General features: G+C 33.0%; 1 protein-coding gene across 4 annotated transcripts in view; it reads left to right on the top strand.

Moving 5' to 3' along the window:
- Positions 1-16,415, top strand: part of USP6NL (USP6 N-terminal like) — a 184,573-nt gene that overhangs the window by 35,789 nt on the left and 132,369 nt on the right. The window contains exon 1 of one of the 4 annotated variants that reach the window (XM_023504708.2): positions 6,175-6,740. The exons of the other annotated variants lie outside the window; for them this stretch is intronic. Within the exon in view, the coding sequence (XP_023360476.1) occupies positions 6,668-6,740 (73 nt within the window). The 5' untranslated portion in view covers positions 6,175-6,667. Of the gene's footprint in view, positions 1-6,174; positions 6,741-16,415 lie in introns of those variants that run through there. 4 annotated transcript variants of the gene reach the window in all.

Below are 16,415 nucleotides of genomic sequence, written 5' to 3'. Positions count from 1 at the left end.
AATGGTATTTCGATTAACAGAAAAGTTAGGAGAAGGATAGAGGAAGATTTTAGATTTTTTCAATCTTCATATTCAAAACAAACATTTTATTTTCCTCAATTTCCAAATCTCTAGTCCAAAGTAGGCCACATTTTATCAGATTTTGTTAATATCTAAATCCCCATAATTAGCATTTTTAAGGTAATTCTAGAATATTTGAACAAGATCTTTTACAAATTATACATTTTTGTAGAATAGTATCTGAGGGCATGATTTCCAAGTTTTAATATGCAATTTAAGCTTTTGAAAATATGTAATTGTAATGCATGGCACTTTTAATCTTAAACACATTTTAAAAGATGATTATCATCTCAAGAAGATAATTATGCAATATGTTGCAAGTTTGGATTGAAGAAAAGATAAAATGAACTGATTTGTTAACCTCCCCCCCCATAGTCCAAAATTGAAATTATAATATTCACTTATACAACATATTATCTGTGTTATTTGGCTATCTTGAATTTTTAAGTTGTTCTTGTCCCTAGGGTGATGATCATTATTTTTTTTTCTTATATTTAGTTGTAGTGGCATGTGCTGTAGTAGGATGTCCTATAAAATGATGGTTGTTCAATACCTAAGAAATGTTTTGAAGAAAAGTCACAGATCCAAACTATCCTAGAATCTGACTTCTAAGAACCCTCAGAGGACATCTCATCCAACCCATACTTAACAAAGAATCCTTTTTGTAGCATAGCTAACACGAGGTTACCAAATTTTTGTTTGTTATTCATTTATTTCAGTTGTATGTAACTCTCCAATGACCTGATTTTGGGGTTTTCATGGCAAAGGCACTGGAGTGGTTTTCTATTTCCTTCTCCAGTTCAGTTTACAGATGAAAAAGCTGTGGCAAACAGGATTAAGTGACTTGCCTGGGACCAGAGCAGTAATGTTTAAAGACAGATTTGAATTCAAGTCTTCCTGACTCCAGGGCCAGTGCTCCATCCTCTGGACCACTTAGATGTCTCTGAAATGTCTGATTAGATCTAAATTCAGGAAGATTAACCTTCCTGAAGTCAGGACCAGTACACTGTACTGCTTAGCTGCTCTTTTGCTTAAATACCTCTAATGAAGGAAGAACTTTATTCTGAAGCAAAACATTTTACTTTTAGATAGTTCTAATTGTTAGGAAGTTTTTCCTTAGGTTAAGCCAAATCTATCTCTGCATCTTTTATCTGTTACTCTGATACTTTAGGGGACAGGCAAAACAAAATAAATCACTTATCCCTGCCTTGACAGCCCTTTGTAGTCCATATCTCAAGATAGTTAATATATCCCCACTTAGGTTTTTTTTTTTTTTTAGGTTAAATAATTATAGTTCCTTTCAACTGATAGTGATATAGCATAATCTTCCTTCACCATTTTTTGTTCTCCTTTAAATATTCTGTCAATACCCTTTCTAAAACGTAGTACCAAAGCTAAACAGAATATTCTTTTTGATATTTTTCAACATTTACTTTTATAACATTTTGATTTCCATTTTTTCTTCCTTCTGTTCCCCCTTCTCTAAGAAAGTTATACATGTACAGTCATATTAAACATTTCTACATTAGTTATGTTGTATAAGAAGAATCAGAACAACAGAGAAAAAGAATGAGAAAGAAAAAAACCCACAACAAAATATGTTTCAATCTGCATTCAGATTTCATTCTTTCTCTAAGTGTGGATAGCATTTTCAATCATGAGATTTCGAATTATCTTAGATCATCATATTGCTGAGAAGAGCAAAGTCTAATACTATTGCTGTTACTTTGTATAATGTTGCTCTGGTTCTACTTACTTCACTCAGTAGGAAGAGATTATTCTTGATGTGTTTTGACCAGATCAGAATATAGTAAGACCAGGAGTTATAGATACTGGACCTTATATGTCTCTCTTAATAAAAAGTCTAATATTGAGGTAGCCTTCTATAGGTCTTTTAAAGGTATTATCATTCTTATAATCATCCATTTTCCATCTAAAGGTTATCTTCAAGTCTTCTTCCTTGATTTCTAATGATTTGTTGTAGGTCTAGCCTAATGTTTTCTAGTTTGGATTTTGAATCTTGATTGGCATCCAAAATGATAACTACCCCTCCCAGGTTTTTGTCATTTACAAAATAAGCATACTACCTCTGTCTTTATCTAAGCCATTAATAAAAATGTTAAATAGAATAGATAGAAAGGTGGTGGTATGTTGAATAGAATACTGGGCCTAGAGTCTGGAAAACTTGCTTCAAAACATGTACTAGATGTTTGATCCTGGAGAAGTTGTTCAATCTCTGTTTGCTTCAGTTTCCTCAACTGTAAAGTAATAATAATATCTACCTGATGTGAAGATGAAATAAAATAATGTTTGTTAAAAAAAAGTTTTATCACAGAACCTAGCACATAGTAGACACTATATAAATACTCCTCCCTCCCTCTCTCTTTTCTTTCCCTTCCTCTCTCCCTCCCTCTCTTCCTTCCTTCCTTCCTTCCTTCCTTCCTTCCTTCCTTCCTTCCTTCCTTCCCTGTGCCAATTAACTTAAATCACCTTTACAAATTAACATCAAATCAGTTCCAAATCCATCTGCTTTTCAAAAGGCGTTTCCCCTGTTCTGTTCATAAGAGTAGCATGAGATATTTGCTAAATGTCTTCATTTACTTGTTCTACAATCTATATACCCTGCTACAACAGGAAATGAGGTTAGTTTAGCCTGATCTGTGTTTGATGAAGCTATTTTGACATCATGTGATCACTGATTTAATTTACCAGGAAACAAAATCAAGTGCACTGGTGTTTAGTTTGCAAAATCTACTCTCCTTTCCTTTGATGTAAATCAAGGCAACATTTGCCCTGCCCTGGTTCTGTATCATCTGTTTCATCTCCATAGTCTTTCAATATTATTAACACTGTCTTTGTAGTTACATCACCTGTTCTTTCAGTGCCTTGGAATGTAGTTTTTCTTGGCTTGGTGACTCGAGTTATTTGAGGACTGCAGGTTCCTCCCCTACTATGTCGATCCTGATTTTGGGTTTCAACTCCCCATTAGCCATTTTTGTTTTTCCTTTCCAGGCCTAAAGATAATTTTTTTTTTGGCAGTAAAAATATAACCCAAATAAGAATTAAACAGAACTACTATCTTTCTCACTACTCTTATCATCCTATCCACTTTGAACAATGCCAAATGAATAGTGCCTTCTTTGATCCATCTCTCTTTTCCCCAGATAGGTAGAAAGCTCTTTTTGTTGTCTCTAGCCATCTGTGACAGATTTACCTTATTCTAAACTTTATCATTGTTGGTACTTTTCTTATAACACAATATCCACTCTTTTATATTTACTCTATGACTTATCCTTGCTTTCATTTTCATTGAGTCTCTTAAAAAAAAAAAAACTCAACAACTAAATTGGTCAATTATTTCTTTATGATACCTTTCCACTTCATTGGGATTTTTAAATTTTGTTCCCAGAAATTAAAGGAGTTTGAGTAATAGAATCACTTTTTGTTCAGAAGATTTTTTTAAAAATTCAAAACAAAACACATTGAAAATGGTCTTGACTTTGGATTTTTAAGACTCAAAAGGATCCATTAAAATACATGTTGTTCTTAAAGTCTTGAGAGAGTAATTTAAATTACTCACTATTGTTTATTATGCATATCTTTACTATTTTGTCTTTTAATTTTACTGGTTATCTGCCTTCTTATCTTGTATTCTGGGCAAAGAAGATGTTCAAATTAATTTATTTCCCAGAGGTCAGTACTATTAGAAAGTATTAGTTTACTTGTTTGAAAATAGGTTTTATGTCAGTTTTCTGGACCAATTTCTCTTTTCTGAGCACTTATAAAACTTTATATTATACTTACGTTGGGTATTGTTCTCATTTCATTTGATAAATTTTTTTTCTTAAATGTAAAGAAAGCAGGAGTAGTCTTAGGCATTCAGTCGAGGACAATAGGTGACAGCAATCATGTTTTCATTGATAATTTTCTTTGTCTTGGATGGTAGTGCTTTTGTTTTTATTTTTGCTATTATCTTATTCTTTGACTTACAGTATCACTTTAGTTTTGTTTTGAATGTATTTGAGTTGGAGATATGTGTGTGTGTGTGTGTGTGTGTGTGTGTGTGTGTGTGGAAGAATAAGGAAAGGCTACAGAAAACATGGTTATAAAAATAAGGATTTGGTATTAGAAACTGTTTTTACAAAATAAGTGTTTTTTGTTGTTGTTTTTTTTTACCTTTCAAAGCATTTCATCATTTAACACAATACTACTAGGCTGCTTTTTATCTACAACTGATGTTGAATACTTATTTTTGCTTTTGAAAATATGTTCCTTTACCATGCATGAGTATATGAAAGGAGGTATAGTGAGGGATAAATCCAGAAAGGTAGATTGGAGCCACATTATAAAAAGCCTTGATTGACATGCTAAGGAGTATATGGAGTTTATTAGGCAGTCATTGGGGCAGAAATTGATCAGTTGCCACACGTTTATTAAGTACTTGCATTGTACCAGATACTATGTTAAGTATAGAGAATATGAAGACAAAAATGATATTAATCCGGCCCTCTAAGAACTAACATTTTATTGGAAGGAGACAAAGTAATTTCTAGGGAGGACACCAGCAACTGGGTGGAAGAAATCAGAAAATTCTTCCTATGGGAGATGTTGCTTAAGCTGAGTCTAGAAGGAAAGTAGTAATTTATGAAACTAACGTGAGTAATGGACTGCATTCAAGGCATTAAGAATTGGGTTGTGAGGAGAGAAAGAGGGGATAACCCTTTGGAAAGACACAGAAAAGGTAGATAGAATGTCATGGATAGGGAACAAGAAGGGAGAATAGCCTGATTGGCTGAGTGGAGGAAAATGTTAAAGAAATAAATATGATCTATATGGAATTTCAGACTTAGGCATCATTTGACTGATACTGAGATTAAGAATAAAGCTATCCTTGTGTGTGGTTTAGACTCTGAACAGCTAGAGCCATATTTTCCTGAATTTGACTTTCTTTATGGTGTAATAGTTTTGCATTATATTTTACATACTATTATTTGTCCAGCCATTCCCTACTCATGGGGCACATTTTCTTTCAGACTTCTTGTTATGACATATTATGCTGTTATAAACATTTTTGTATGTGAATTTTTATGTGCATGTGTATGTATGTGTTTGCACGTGTGCACATACTATCAGTAGCCCTTTTAAGATATAGACAGTAGTGGAATTTCTGAGTTAAATATTATAAACAGTTTAGTAACTTTTCTAGTATAATTCCAAATTGTTTTTCTAGTTTTTACCAATGTACAATTCCATTAGTAATGAATTAGCATTGCCTATCTTTTTGGAACCCCCACAATAAAGCTTTCTTATTTTACCATCTTTGTTAGCATCAAGATTTTAAGTGATACCTAAGGAATATTTTAATATATATTCCACTGCTTATTAGTGACTTTGAACAGTTTTTCACATTGTCAACTATTACAATTAAATGCATCAATTGTCATTAGCTATCTCCTTTGGTCCTCATCATCCCAGCATTAAATGCCAATACGTATACTATTATTATGCTTGAAACTATGGAATTGGTTCATTAGATATCTTGAAATCTTTTTCCAGCATGAATATACCAGAATGTATATTACATATGTGTATTTTAAAACATCAAAACAGGAAACAATAGGAGGAGGTAGGAAAAAGAATGGGGGTCAGTGGCAGTAAATAATAGTCTTCATGATGGGAGTATGAGGAAGCAAAAGGCATAAATACAGCATTTTGAGGAGACTAAAAATTATACCTGAGAAGTTTTTTATTTATTTATCTTTTTGGTAGCTTTTAAGTAAATGACCAATGAATATACTTTTAAAAGAATGATAATAAATATCAATTGAATATTTCTCATTTCATAAACTTACTTGACAGAAACAATGATTACTTTAGGGTCTCTTTATACCTCTAGTGGTGAGACTGAAGAAATTGCAAGTTCTTACTAGGGAGTCTCGTATACAGTGAAACATAAGAATCAGTACCAGAATGTCTGAGATGTGTAAGAAAGATGAGGAGAAACTTAAGGACTGTTCTTGTAGATATTTTTGGCAGTGCTTAGTGATTTTAGAATTATTAGCAGCTTGTAGTTATCAAGATGATCTTTAATTTCAGCTGCTTTCATTTATTTTTTAGTATTCAAGAAGTTTCTAGAAATAAAAATTAAATATAATTAAGGTTTTAGAAAAAGTTGAAATATCTATAATTTGATTATTTATTGGCTGTACTTTTGAGGAAATTTAGTTTAAGCATTTGTGTGTTATTCTGTTAATGTGCTTATTTCCTAATATTTTAAAACTCTAATCTCTCTTTTTTTAAACAAAATATTTTTTTAAATCACACATTTTTTTTTCCTTTTTGTTGCTAATTGAAACTTTACATAGAAAGATACTTTGGACCTTGAAGAGGATATTTTCTTAAATGTCCTGAATTCACTTTGAATTTTTTAACTGCTTCAAAGGATTCATGGGACAGCTAGCAAAAACATTTATTTCTGTGAAGATTAATTGTGTTGGTGTCTCAGCATTTCTGAGCTCACTGAAAGCAGAATGTAATGAGCTGTTAGTGATGAAACCTGTTGGATTTCTGGAGGAGCAGCTGGAGTCTTTAGTCTTGCTAAATAGCGATGATTCAAGTCTTACAGATTGTAAAGGATCTGGTGTCACCATCAAGACAAAGATCAGTCACTGGGAAGAAAGGTAGGAATAATGTAAGAACATTGGATCATAGCATAGCACTTTGAGGCATTCAGTCATCTTTTTATGTAACTAATTACAAAATAGCTACTTATAATGTATTTTCAGTTACCATGAAGGAGTATGCTATTGTGGTTCTGATATTTGAATTTCGTTGTTTCTCAGACTTGCTTAGATATGTCAACAAGGCAATTATTACTGATAAATTTTAAAAATATTAAGCATAATTACATCATAAGGCAAGCTAACAGAAGGCAGAGAGAATAAGAAACAGTTTCATTAAATTTCAACAGAGCAATTTTTTTCAGTTTTTGTAGACAGAAAAATCAGCTAAAATCATTTTTTATTATAAAATATAAATATTGATAGTAAAATTGGAAAGGTTCTAAAATCTGTTATATTGGGATGAGAAAATTATTCACCTTATGTTTATGTTGCTATTTAGTTCAGAAGTAGAATACATATGCTATATTAATAGATTGAAATTTAAGTGCTTTTGTTAGAAGAATATTGCTATTTGTAGGGAGAAATTTTTTGAAGTGTAGTTAATTTTTATTCTCTCTTTAGTAGTTTTTATATTTATCTGTTACTATTTCTTTTCATAGCAATTCCATTTTTCTAATTCTCAATTTGAACTAATGGTGTATTGAAACATATTTTCAAATTCTCATATTAAGTTCATTTTTTTTTTCTTAAATCAAGTTAAGGGAACTTTATGGCATTAAGTAATTTACATAACACTGATTTTAATTATTTAAGGTACTAAGATATATTTGAGGATAACCTAAAAATATGATTCCAGAATCTAGGCTGCTATCACTAACAATTCCATTATATTATTTGTTGACAAGGCAAAGAAGTTGACTCACTCAGCTACTTCACTATAACACTATGTGTTGTCTTTTCAAGAAAGTGGCCATACCTAAAAAATATGTGTTTTTCAAAAGTTTTACAGAAATTGAATTTTTATAAATTGACTCAATTTATAAACAAATATATAGATATATAAAATATAAAAATAATAAAATTTTATAAATTGATCTGCCTTTCCAAAGCATTACTGGTTTTTGTATGTGATAATATATTGCAAAAGTTATGATTTAATCAAGATTTTTTTTTAATTATAGCTTTTACAGTTCTTTAGTTAAAGCTTGGCAATCTTAGCATTGAAATGAGTTTTTATAAAATACTTCAAATTAGATATTTAAGTGATTGGGAAAAATGTTAAGAAGCAGTATCAAATAATATAAATTTATAAAATGTTAGAGATTAAATATACATTTTTTAAAATATGCATTTTATATATAAGCAATTTTTCATTTAAAATTTGGGAAGGTTATCTTTAAACAAATTATCAAACAGGCCTTAAACAAATTATCAAACAAACCTGTTATTGTTTCAAAGAAATGCATCATTTTCTATCCTCCAAAAACAAAGAAGCAAATGTTATTTATCTTAGCAAATATCATAATTCTTTTTAGAATCTTCCAAATTTACTTACCTCTATTTGCCCATGAAATAAAAAAATAACATATTGTTTCTTCAATTTATAAATGGTGAAAAATCTTAAAATCTTTTAGTTTTGAAGGAAAATAAGAGGTGGCTAATTTAATCCTACTATTTAAGTAATAGCAGGTTCCTGGATTGTGCATTTGAAATTATAATTATAGTTGCTTGGAATATATCTAGAGAAAAAGGTAATAATAATGATAATTATTTTGCAGTATTTCAGTACATGATTCTTTTCAAAGTGTTTTTGTATGCAATAACATATTTGGAAATAGTTTCTTCATTAAAACAGTTTAGGAATATCCTATAAGATATGCCATACGTGCACAGTACTAGCAAACCTGCTGTTAAACTATGTTGGATTTTCTTATTTCTTTAGATCAATTACTTGCAGTTATAGTTATAATGAAATAAATTTTAGTTATTCTTAATATCTTTCTGGGAAAAAAAACCCTAATTTTTTTGTGGCATTTGATGGTGACCTATGTGTACTTCATTTAGTTTTACCAGCTGCTTTTATTTCATTCTTTTAGGAGGTAGTTATATACCTTATAATTTTTAATGTTATTGGCAAATTGCTTATTTGAGAAAACATATGCTACAAGAGAAACTATTTTCCCCCCAGTTCTTATACTGAATCAGATAATTTTAAAGGTTCTTAATCTTAAATAAATAATCTTAAATCTTAAATAATCTTAAAGAATCCTAGTGATTGAGAATCCACTGTCAGCAGTTCCATTTTATCTTTCAAGTGCTTTAAGTATTCAGAAGTCATTTTTTTGTTGTTGTTGTTTTGAACAAAAATGTACTTCTTTATTCTTGTGGTGCTAAGAAAAAAAATCTGTTTCCTCTTCAGTGATAGACTTTTGGATGATTGAACCCAGCTATTAAAATTTCTGACATTGACTCTCTTTTTCGGGCTAAACGTGTTCTTTTTTCTTCAATCTTGCTCATATGATATGATTTCTAGTGTATCATCAAAATGTCCCTCCCTTTGGATATATTCTAGTTTGCTAGTGTTCTTTCTAAAATGTGATACCTTAAATTGAATGGTATTTATTCTAATTAGGATAGACTATAGCTGGATTATTTCCTCCTCTTTCTAGATACCATATCAATATATACTTACCCATACCCATACTTCTCTAAAATTCTGTGTGTGTGTGTGTGTGTGTGTGTGTGTGTGTTTGTATACACACTTGTTAGCCCATCTTGAATAACTCCCCAAAAGAGGAATTATTCTTTTCACGTACATCACTGATGGGATTTTTCTTGTACAAAAAAGGGAATTGGGAAGGCATCAATGAAACTGTTAGACCATTCTGAAAGCATATGTGAAATCCCATTGCATCCCATTCCTATTTGTAGCTGGTTATAAAAAATTGTGAAGACTGAGTTAGCACCCTGGATACCTTAGAATCAGCTGGAGTCAGGATAAGCAAAAGTCCTTGGTCTTTATTTTTGGCCTTTAAGGGTAGAAGTGAAGGGAATGGACACAGGATCTCCGTGACTTTCCTTTTCTACCTCCACCGCCCAAGTCACTCTGGCTTGTCTTACTCCACCCCTTAATCCTTCCCACAATTCTCTGTATACACCAAAAAATTAAATACAGCACAGAATAGTGGGAAGGGCCATTTTCCAAGCATTTGCTAATAGAGTATTGTCCAATCGTTAGTTAGCCTTAAGCGCTTGGTTGCCCGACCTCAGTGCATCAACTTAAGAGTTTCAGCCCTTTACAAAAAATAATCTTTATTATTCATGTTTAATCTCTATTAAAATGTTTGCTATTTTGGGAAGGGAGAAAAATTTGGAATACAAAATCTTACAAAAATAACTATATGTGTATTTGGAAAAATAAAATAGTATTGAGAAAAAAAGAATAAACTTTAATACATTTATTTTGGATATATAAAATCTTATGCAAGAGTTTTCTCCTTTTTTCCTTCGTTAGTGTGAATACTGTGTTTCCACTTAATCATTCTTTTGGAGAGGGCCTTTGCCACCAAATATAGGAAATGGCAGAGAGCCCTCAGTGGCAATGAGTGGTCCCAGTTCAAAGACAGTGAAGTATATTTAATACATTTTAGAAAAATTTCCATCCAAAGTGGTTAAACTATATCTTTCAGATTTGGGCACTTAAGTAATATATAAGTGAGAGTGGAATTTATAAAAAATAGCTCCTCGAGGGAATGAATGATTGAAAAAGCACTGTGCTTTTGACTGTGCACTATGCTAAACATTGTGGATAGAAATATAAAAATGAGATAGTGCCTGCCCTCAATGATCTTATATTCTAATAGGGAGAGACAATACATAAATGAGTATTCTGGACAGAGAAAGGCATGTTTATAGCTAATATATACAATATATGTACAAAAGCTTACTGAAGAAAATAATTACTTAAAAATTAGAATTGGGGAAGTGGAAGCTAATGATTCTATGAAACATCAAGAAATAAACAAAGTTAAGAGAATGAAAAAAAGAGAATGTGAAATACCTCATTGGAAAAACAATGATTTGGAAAATAGATTGAGGAGAAATAATTTTAAGATTAAAAAAAAAGAGCTCCAATGTATTTTAAGAAATTTTGGGACTTCCGGCCAAGATGGCAGAGAGGAGGCACACAGCTGTGTAAGCTTTGCGTTTTCTCTCAGAATTCATTTCATGATGAGCCTCTGAATTAATGCTTGACTAGAAAAAAAAAAAAAAAAAAAAAAACAACCCACAAATAGTTACCAAGAGAAGACATCCTTGAAATTCCCCAGGAAAGGTCTGTTTTTGCTTGAGAGCAGGGACGGTTTTAGATCGGGCACAGGCTGAGGGCAGACAGTGGCAGCGAGAGCACGGCAGGCAGCTCACAGCCGAGCAGACCGGAGGGGGTTGGGGTGTGATCTTAGCTGGCTCTGTGGGGAGAACTTTGCTACAGGATTGGATACTTTGCTCTGGCAGCAAGCCAGCAGACAAGCAGAGAAGCTAAAAACACAGGGGGTGAATAATACAACCCCAAACAGCTGGAGTCTCTCGGGACCTGGCCTCCCCTCCCCCACAATGTCTCAGCACACTCTCAAAGTCTCAGAGCGTAGGCGCAGCACAGCCATTGCTGTCCTGTTAAGGCTTCGCTGCTGTCCCCTGCAGTCTGTAGAGGAAGCTCGGTAACACCACCTAGGCAAAAAAGAAAGCTTATTCCTTTTTTATTTTTTTTAATTTTTTTTTTATTTTTTATTTTGCTAGTTTCTCTGATTCTTCTCTGACAAAATGAGCAAAAAATTGAAATGGACCTTAACCACTGATAGCTTCTATATGGATAGAGAGCAGACTCTAAACCCTGAGGAGACTAAAAACAGACTGTCTCCAGGTGAATCACCAAAGAAGGAGATCATCTGTTCCTCAGCACAGATGAATCTCACAGAAGAAATTAAAAAGGCTCTCACAAGAGAGCTAGAAGAAAAATGGGAAAAGGAAAGAGAGGCTTGGCAAGAGAGTCTAGAGAAGTCATTCCACCCATTTAAAGACAGAGTGGAGAAAGAAATCAAATCGGTGAAAAATAGAATTGGTGAACTGGAAACAGAAAATAGCTCTCTAAAAAATAAAATTAGCGAAATGGAAAAAAAATTCCATAAAACAAAACAACTCACTTAAAACCTCAATTGGACAATTAGAAAAAGATATAAAAAAAGTAAGTGAAGAAAATACTTAATTGAAAATTAGAATCAAACAAATGGAATTGAATGACTCTAGGAGACAACAAAAATCAGTCAAGCAAAACCCAAAAAATCAAACAATGGAAAAAATGTTAAATACCTTCTTGGGAAAACAACAGACCTGGAAAATAGATCTAGGAGAGACAATCTGAGAATTATTGGACTCCCGGAAAAATATGATGAAAAAAAGAGCCTGGACACTATTTTCCAGGAAATTATCAAAGAGAACTGCCCAGAAGTCATAGAAACAGAGAGTAAAATAGACATTGAAAGAATTCATCAATCACCTACTGAAAGGGATCCTAAAATCAAAACACCAAGAAATATAGTGGCTAAATGCCAGAACTATTAGACAAAGGAAAAAATACTGCAAGCGGCTAGAAAAAACCAATTCAAATATAGAGGAGCCACAATAAAAATTATGCAGGATCTAGCAGCATCCACATTAAAAGATCAAAGGGCCTGGCTGAAAGGCTAAGGAACTCGGTATGCAACCAAAAATAACTTACCCAGCCAGAATGAGTATCTTTTTCCAGGGAAGAAGATGGACATTCAATGAAATAAGCAAATTTTACTTATTTTTGATGAAAAAACCAGAACTTAACATAAAGCTTGATTTACAAATATAGAACTCAAGAGAAACCTAAAAAGGTAAAAAGAAATCTTGGAAACTATATTTTCTGCTATAAAGATGTATAAAGAATACATGTATACCTTGTTCTAGAAACTAGAGGCGGAAAGGACATTGTACCAGAAAAAGGGAAAAGTGGGGGTACTACATCTCACAAAGAGGCAAAGGAAACCTATTATATCTGAGAGAAAGAATGGAGGGGGATGAATATAGTGGGTATCTTACTGCCATCAGAATTGGCTTTAAGAGAAAAATTTTAGACATATTCAATTTATGGTGAAACTTCTCCCACCTCATTGAAAAGTGGGAAGGGAAAAGTGAAAAGGGAAGGAATAAGCTAAGCAGAAGGGAATACAGAAACTGTGAAGGAAAGGAGTAAGATAGGGGGAGGAACTCTTAAGGCGGGGGGGGGGGGAGGGATACTAAAAAGGGAGGGATGTGTGAGAAGCAAGTGGTGCTCACAAGAAATTTTGAAGGAAAACTATCCCAGTATCTTAGATCCAGTGGATAAATAGAAATTGAAAGAATTTACCAGTTATCCAAAAGAGATCTTATAATTAAAACTCCCAAGAATATTTTAGCCAGATTCCCAGATTTGGAATATAGTTTCCAGATCAAGGAGCAAATATTGCAAGCAGCCAGAAGAAGACAATTCCAATATTGTGGAGTCACAGCCAGTATCACACAAGATTTAGCAGCTTCTATGTTAAGGGAGCAGAGAGCTTGGAATATAATATTCCAGAAAACAAAGGAGTAAGGATTACTATTAGGAATAACCTACCCAGAAAAATTAGGCATAATTCTTCAGGGGGAAAAAATAGGCATTTAATGAACTAGGGGACTTTCAAGTATTCCTGATGAAAAGGTCAGAGTTGAATAAAAAACTTGACATTCAAAGAGAAGGCTCAAGAGAAGCATAAAAATGTAAACATGAAAGAGTAATCATGAAACTCAATAAAATTAAGTTTGCATTCCTGTGTGGGAAGATGATACATATAATTCATAAAATTGATACCATTAGACCAGTTAAAAGGAATTTATATAGGCAGAGGGGATGAGCGTGAATTGATTATATTGGGATAATCTCTCCCCACCCCGGCCTACAACCATTTAATGGATACAAAAAAGGTATACACTGGGAAGGAGGAAGGAAGAGGTAGACTGAGGAAAATTGTCTTGCATAAAAGAAGCACTGAAAGAAAGAGCTTTTATAGTATGTGTATAAGAAATGTGGTAAGTGGCAGGCAATGCATGAATCTCAGTCTCAGTGGAATTGGTTCAAAGAGGATGAATAGATATACTTTATTTGGTGTAGAAATGTATCTTATACAGTAAGAATACAATAAGGAATGGGGATGAGAAGTATGGGAGGAGGACCATAAATGAAAAATTAAAGGCTGTGATCAGAAGCAAGAGAGACTTTTATGAAGAGATAAAGTAAAAAAAAATGGTGGGTTTTTTTGTGTTTTTTTTTTTTTTTTTTTTTTTTTGTGGGTAGGTTGGAGGTTGGGGGGTGGGTGGGAGATAGGGGAGCAATGGGAAGACAGGGTTTCATAAGTTTACTGGGGTTACAGCAAATAAGTGTCTGAGGCTTAATCTGAACTCAGGTCCTCCTGAATCTCATACTAGTCCAGTGAATCACCTAGCTGCCCTGAGACAGGATAAAAAGAGGGAAAGAAAAACAGAAGAAAATGGGATGGAGAGAAAACACAGTAAATAACTGTAAATGTAAATGGGATGAACTCATCCATGAAAGAAAGGGATGCAAAATTGATTAGAAGCCAGAACCCAACATTATATTGTGTATAAGACATTCACAGTTAAATTAAAGGCCTGGGGTAAAAATATATTACTATGTTTCAGCTGAAGTAAAAAAGGGCAGAATTAGCTTTTAGAAGAAGGAAAAACAAAAAAAGGAAGACCTAATTAAAATAGTTTTAAAAGGGAAGCTACATTTTGCTAAAAGATAACAAGTTTCTCTGATAATGGCACAAAAATAAGAACTATTCCCCATTTGATAAATGGTCAAAGGATGTATACATACAGTTTTCTGAAGAAGAAATCACACACACACACACACACACACACACATGAAAAAATGCTCTAAATCACTGTTGATTAGAGAAATGCAAATAAAAATAATTCTGGTACCACCTCATATCTATCACAAATGGCAAATGCATGATGAGATGGTGAAAAATAGGTCTACTAATAAAGTGTTAATGCAGTTGTGAGGTCCAGTCATTCTCACGAACAATTTGGAACTATAAACAATTTTTTCTTTACATAAATTCACATTATGCAAATTTGACTTTACACAGTAAAGTTTTCTGTAAGGAGTCAGTATTCTTAACAATCTACTTATGTTAACTTTACAGTACCATTTTCTTTCTCTCTCTCTCTCTTTGCCCCTTGGCTCAGTGCTCAGTGGATTCCATGGCTCCTGTAAAAAATCCTCTAAATGCAAAGCAGAAGGAAGGATTGTAGAGAGGCTCCTACTACTTCTGTTGCCACTGCTAGATCAAGGGCCTGGCCTGATATCTCTGATACTTTCTCTGTTCTCTGAAAGAGGAGGCTTTCTTTGTTCCATTTACCTGCCTGCATGTCTGTCCATGCTTAGGAAGCATGTGTCTGTCTCTCACACTGCTCATGCTCTCCAGTCAGTGTCTCTTCCTTACCTGTATCTGTGTCTGCTCCCTCTATGTTTTTCCTCTGGGTTCTGATCTAGTCCCCACATGATTGACCCCAGACCCAACATCTTCTTCTGTTCTCACTGTGTCCAGAATTCCCTGGACTCCAAGTGTCCTTGAACAAATACTGGCCCCCTCTCTCCACAGGCTCATGACCTCTTTCCTGTTTCCCTCTTCCCTTCCCTGTTTCTCCACAGTGCAGGCAAATTTACATTTTATATAATATATTTTACATATTTTATGTAGAGGTCTGTAAAAAAGTCTGCTTATGTAAAGTGAAAACTGTCTGTATTTCTAAAGGGTTATAAAATTGTACATATCTTTTGATCCAGTATTGCTACTGCTAGGTTTATATCCCAAACAGATGAAATAAAAAACAACAGAACTTATATATACAGAAGTATTTACAGCAGCCTTTTTTTTGTGTGTGGTAGCAGAGAACTGGAAATTATGGGAATGATTGAACAAGTTGTGGCATATGATTATAAAGGGATACTATTGTGATATAAAAAATGAAAAGAGGCATGGGTGCAGAAAAAAACCAACAAGACCTATGAACTGATGCAAAGTGAAGAAAGAACTGTGATAGCATTTGTATAGTAATAGCAATGTTGTAATGATGATCAAGTGTGAAAGATTTGGCTATTACGATCAATGCAATGATTCAAGAGAGTTCCAAAGGATTCATGAAGAAAAAAATGTTATCCATCTCCAAATGAACTCTTGAATACGAATTGAAAATATATATATTTTTGCTTTTTTTTGTGCTATGGCTAATATAGAAATATGATTTGCATGCTTTCGTGTGTATAATTGATACCATTTTGCTTGTCTTCTTGGTAGGTAGGAAAAGGATGGGAGGGACAAAGATAATTTGGAACTCAAAATAATGAAAAGAAAAGAATGTTAAAGATAAATATTATTTTTTAAAAATGTTTATTGCTCAACTGCTCATTTTTACTGAGGTTCCTTCTATTTCTTACAATGTGTGATTTAGTAAAAAGCATGCTGCTGATTGAAAGTTTTTTTTAAGTGAGTTCTTCCTTAAGAAGTCATTTACAGATAATTCAACAAGATTAAAACATTAAAACATTCACCTTAACATAGTTTATCCTAAACTTATTTTTTATAATCAAGATAAGGTAAC

Source organism: Sarcophilus harrisii, chromosome 5 (assembly GCF_902635505.1).
Source record: "Sarcophilus harrisii chromosome 5, mSarHar1.11, whole genome shotgun sequence".
Lineage (NCBI taxonomy): Eukaryota > Metazoa > Chordata > Mammalia > Dasyuromorphia > Dasyuridae > Sarcophilus > Sarcophilus harrisii.
The sequence above is the reverse complement of the archived record's forward strand: the minus strand, read 5'-3'. Positions and strand labels throughout refer to the sequence as shown.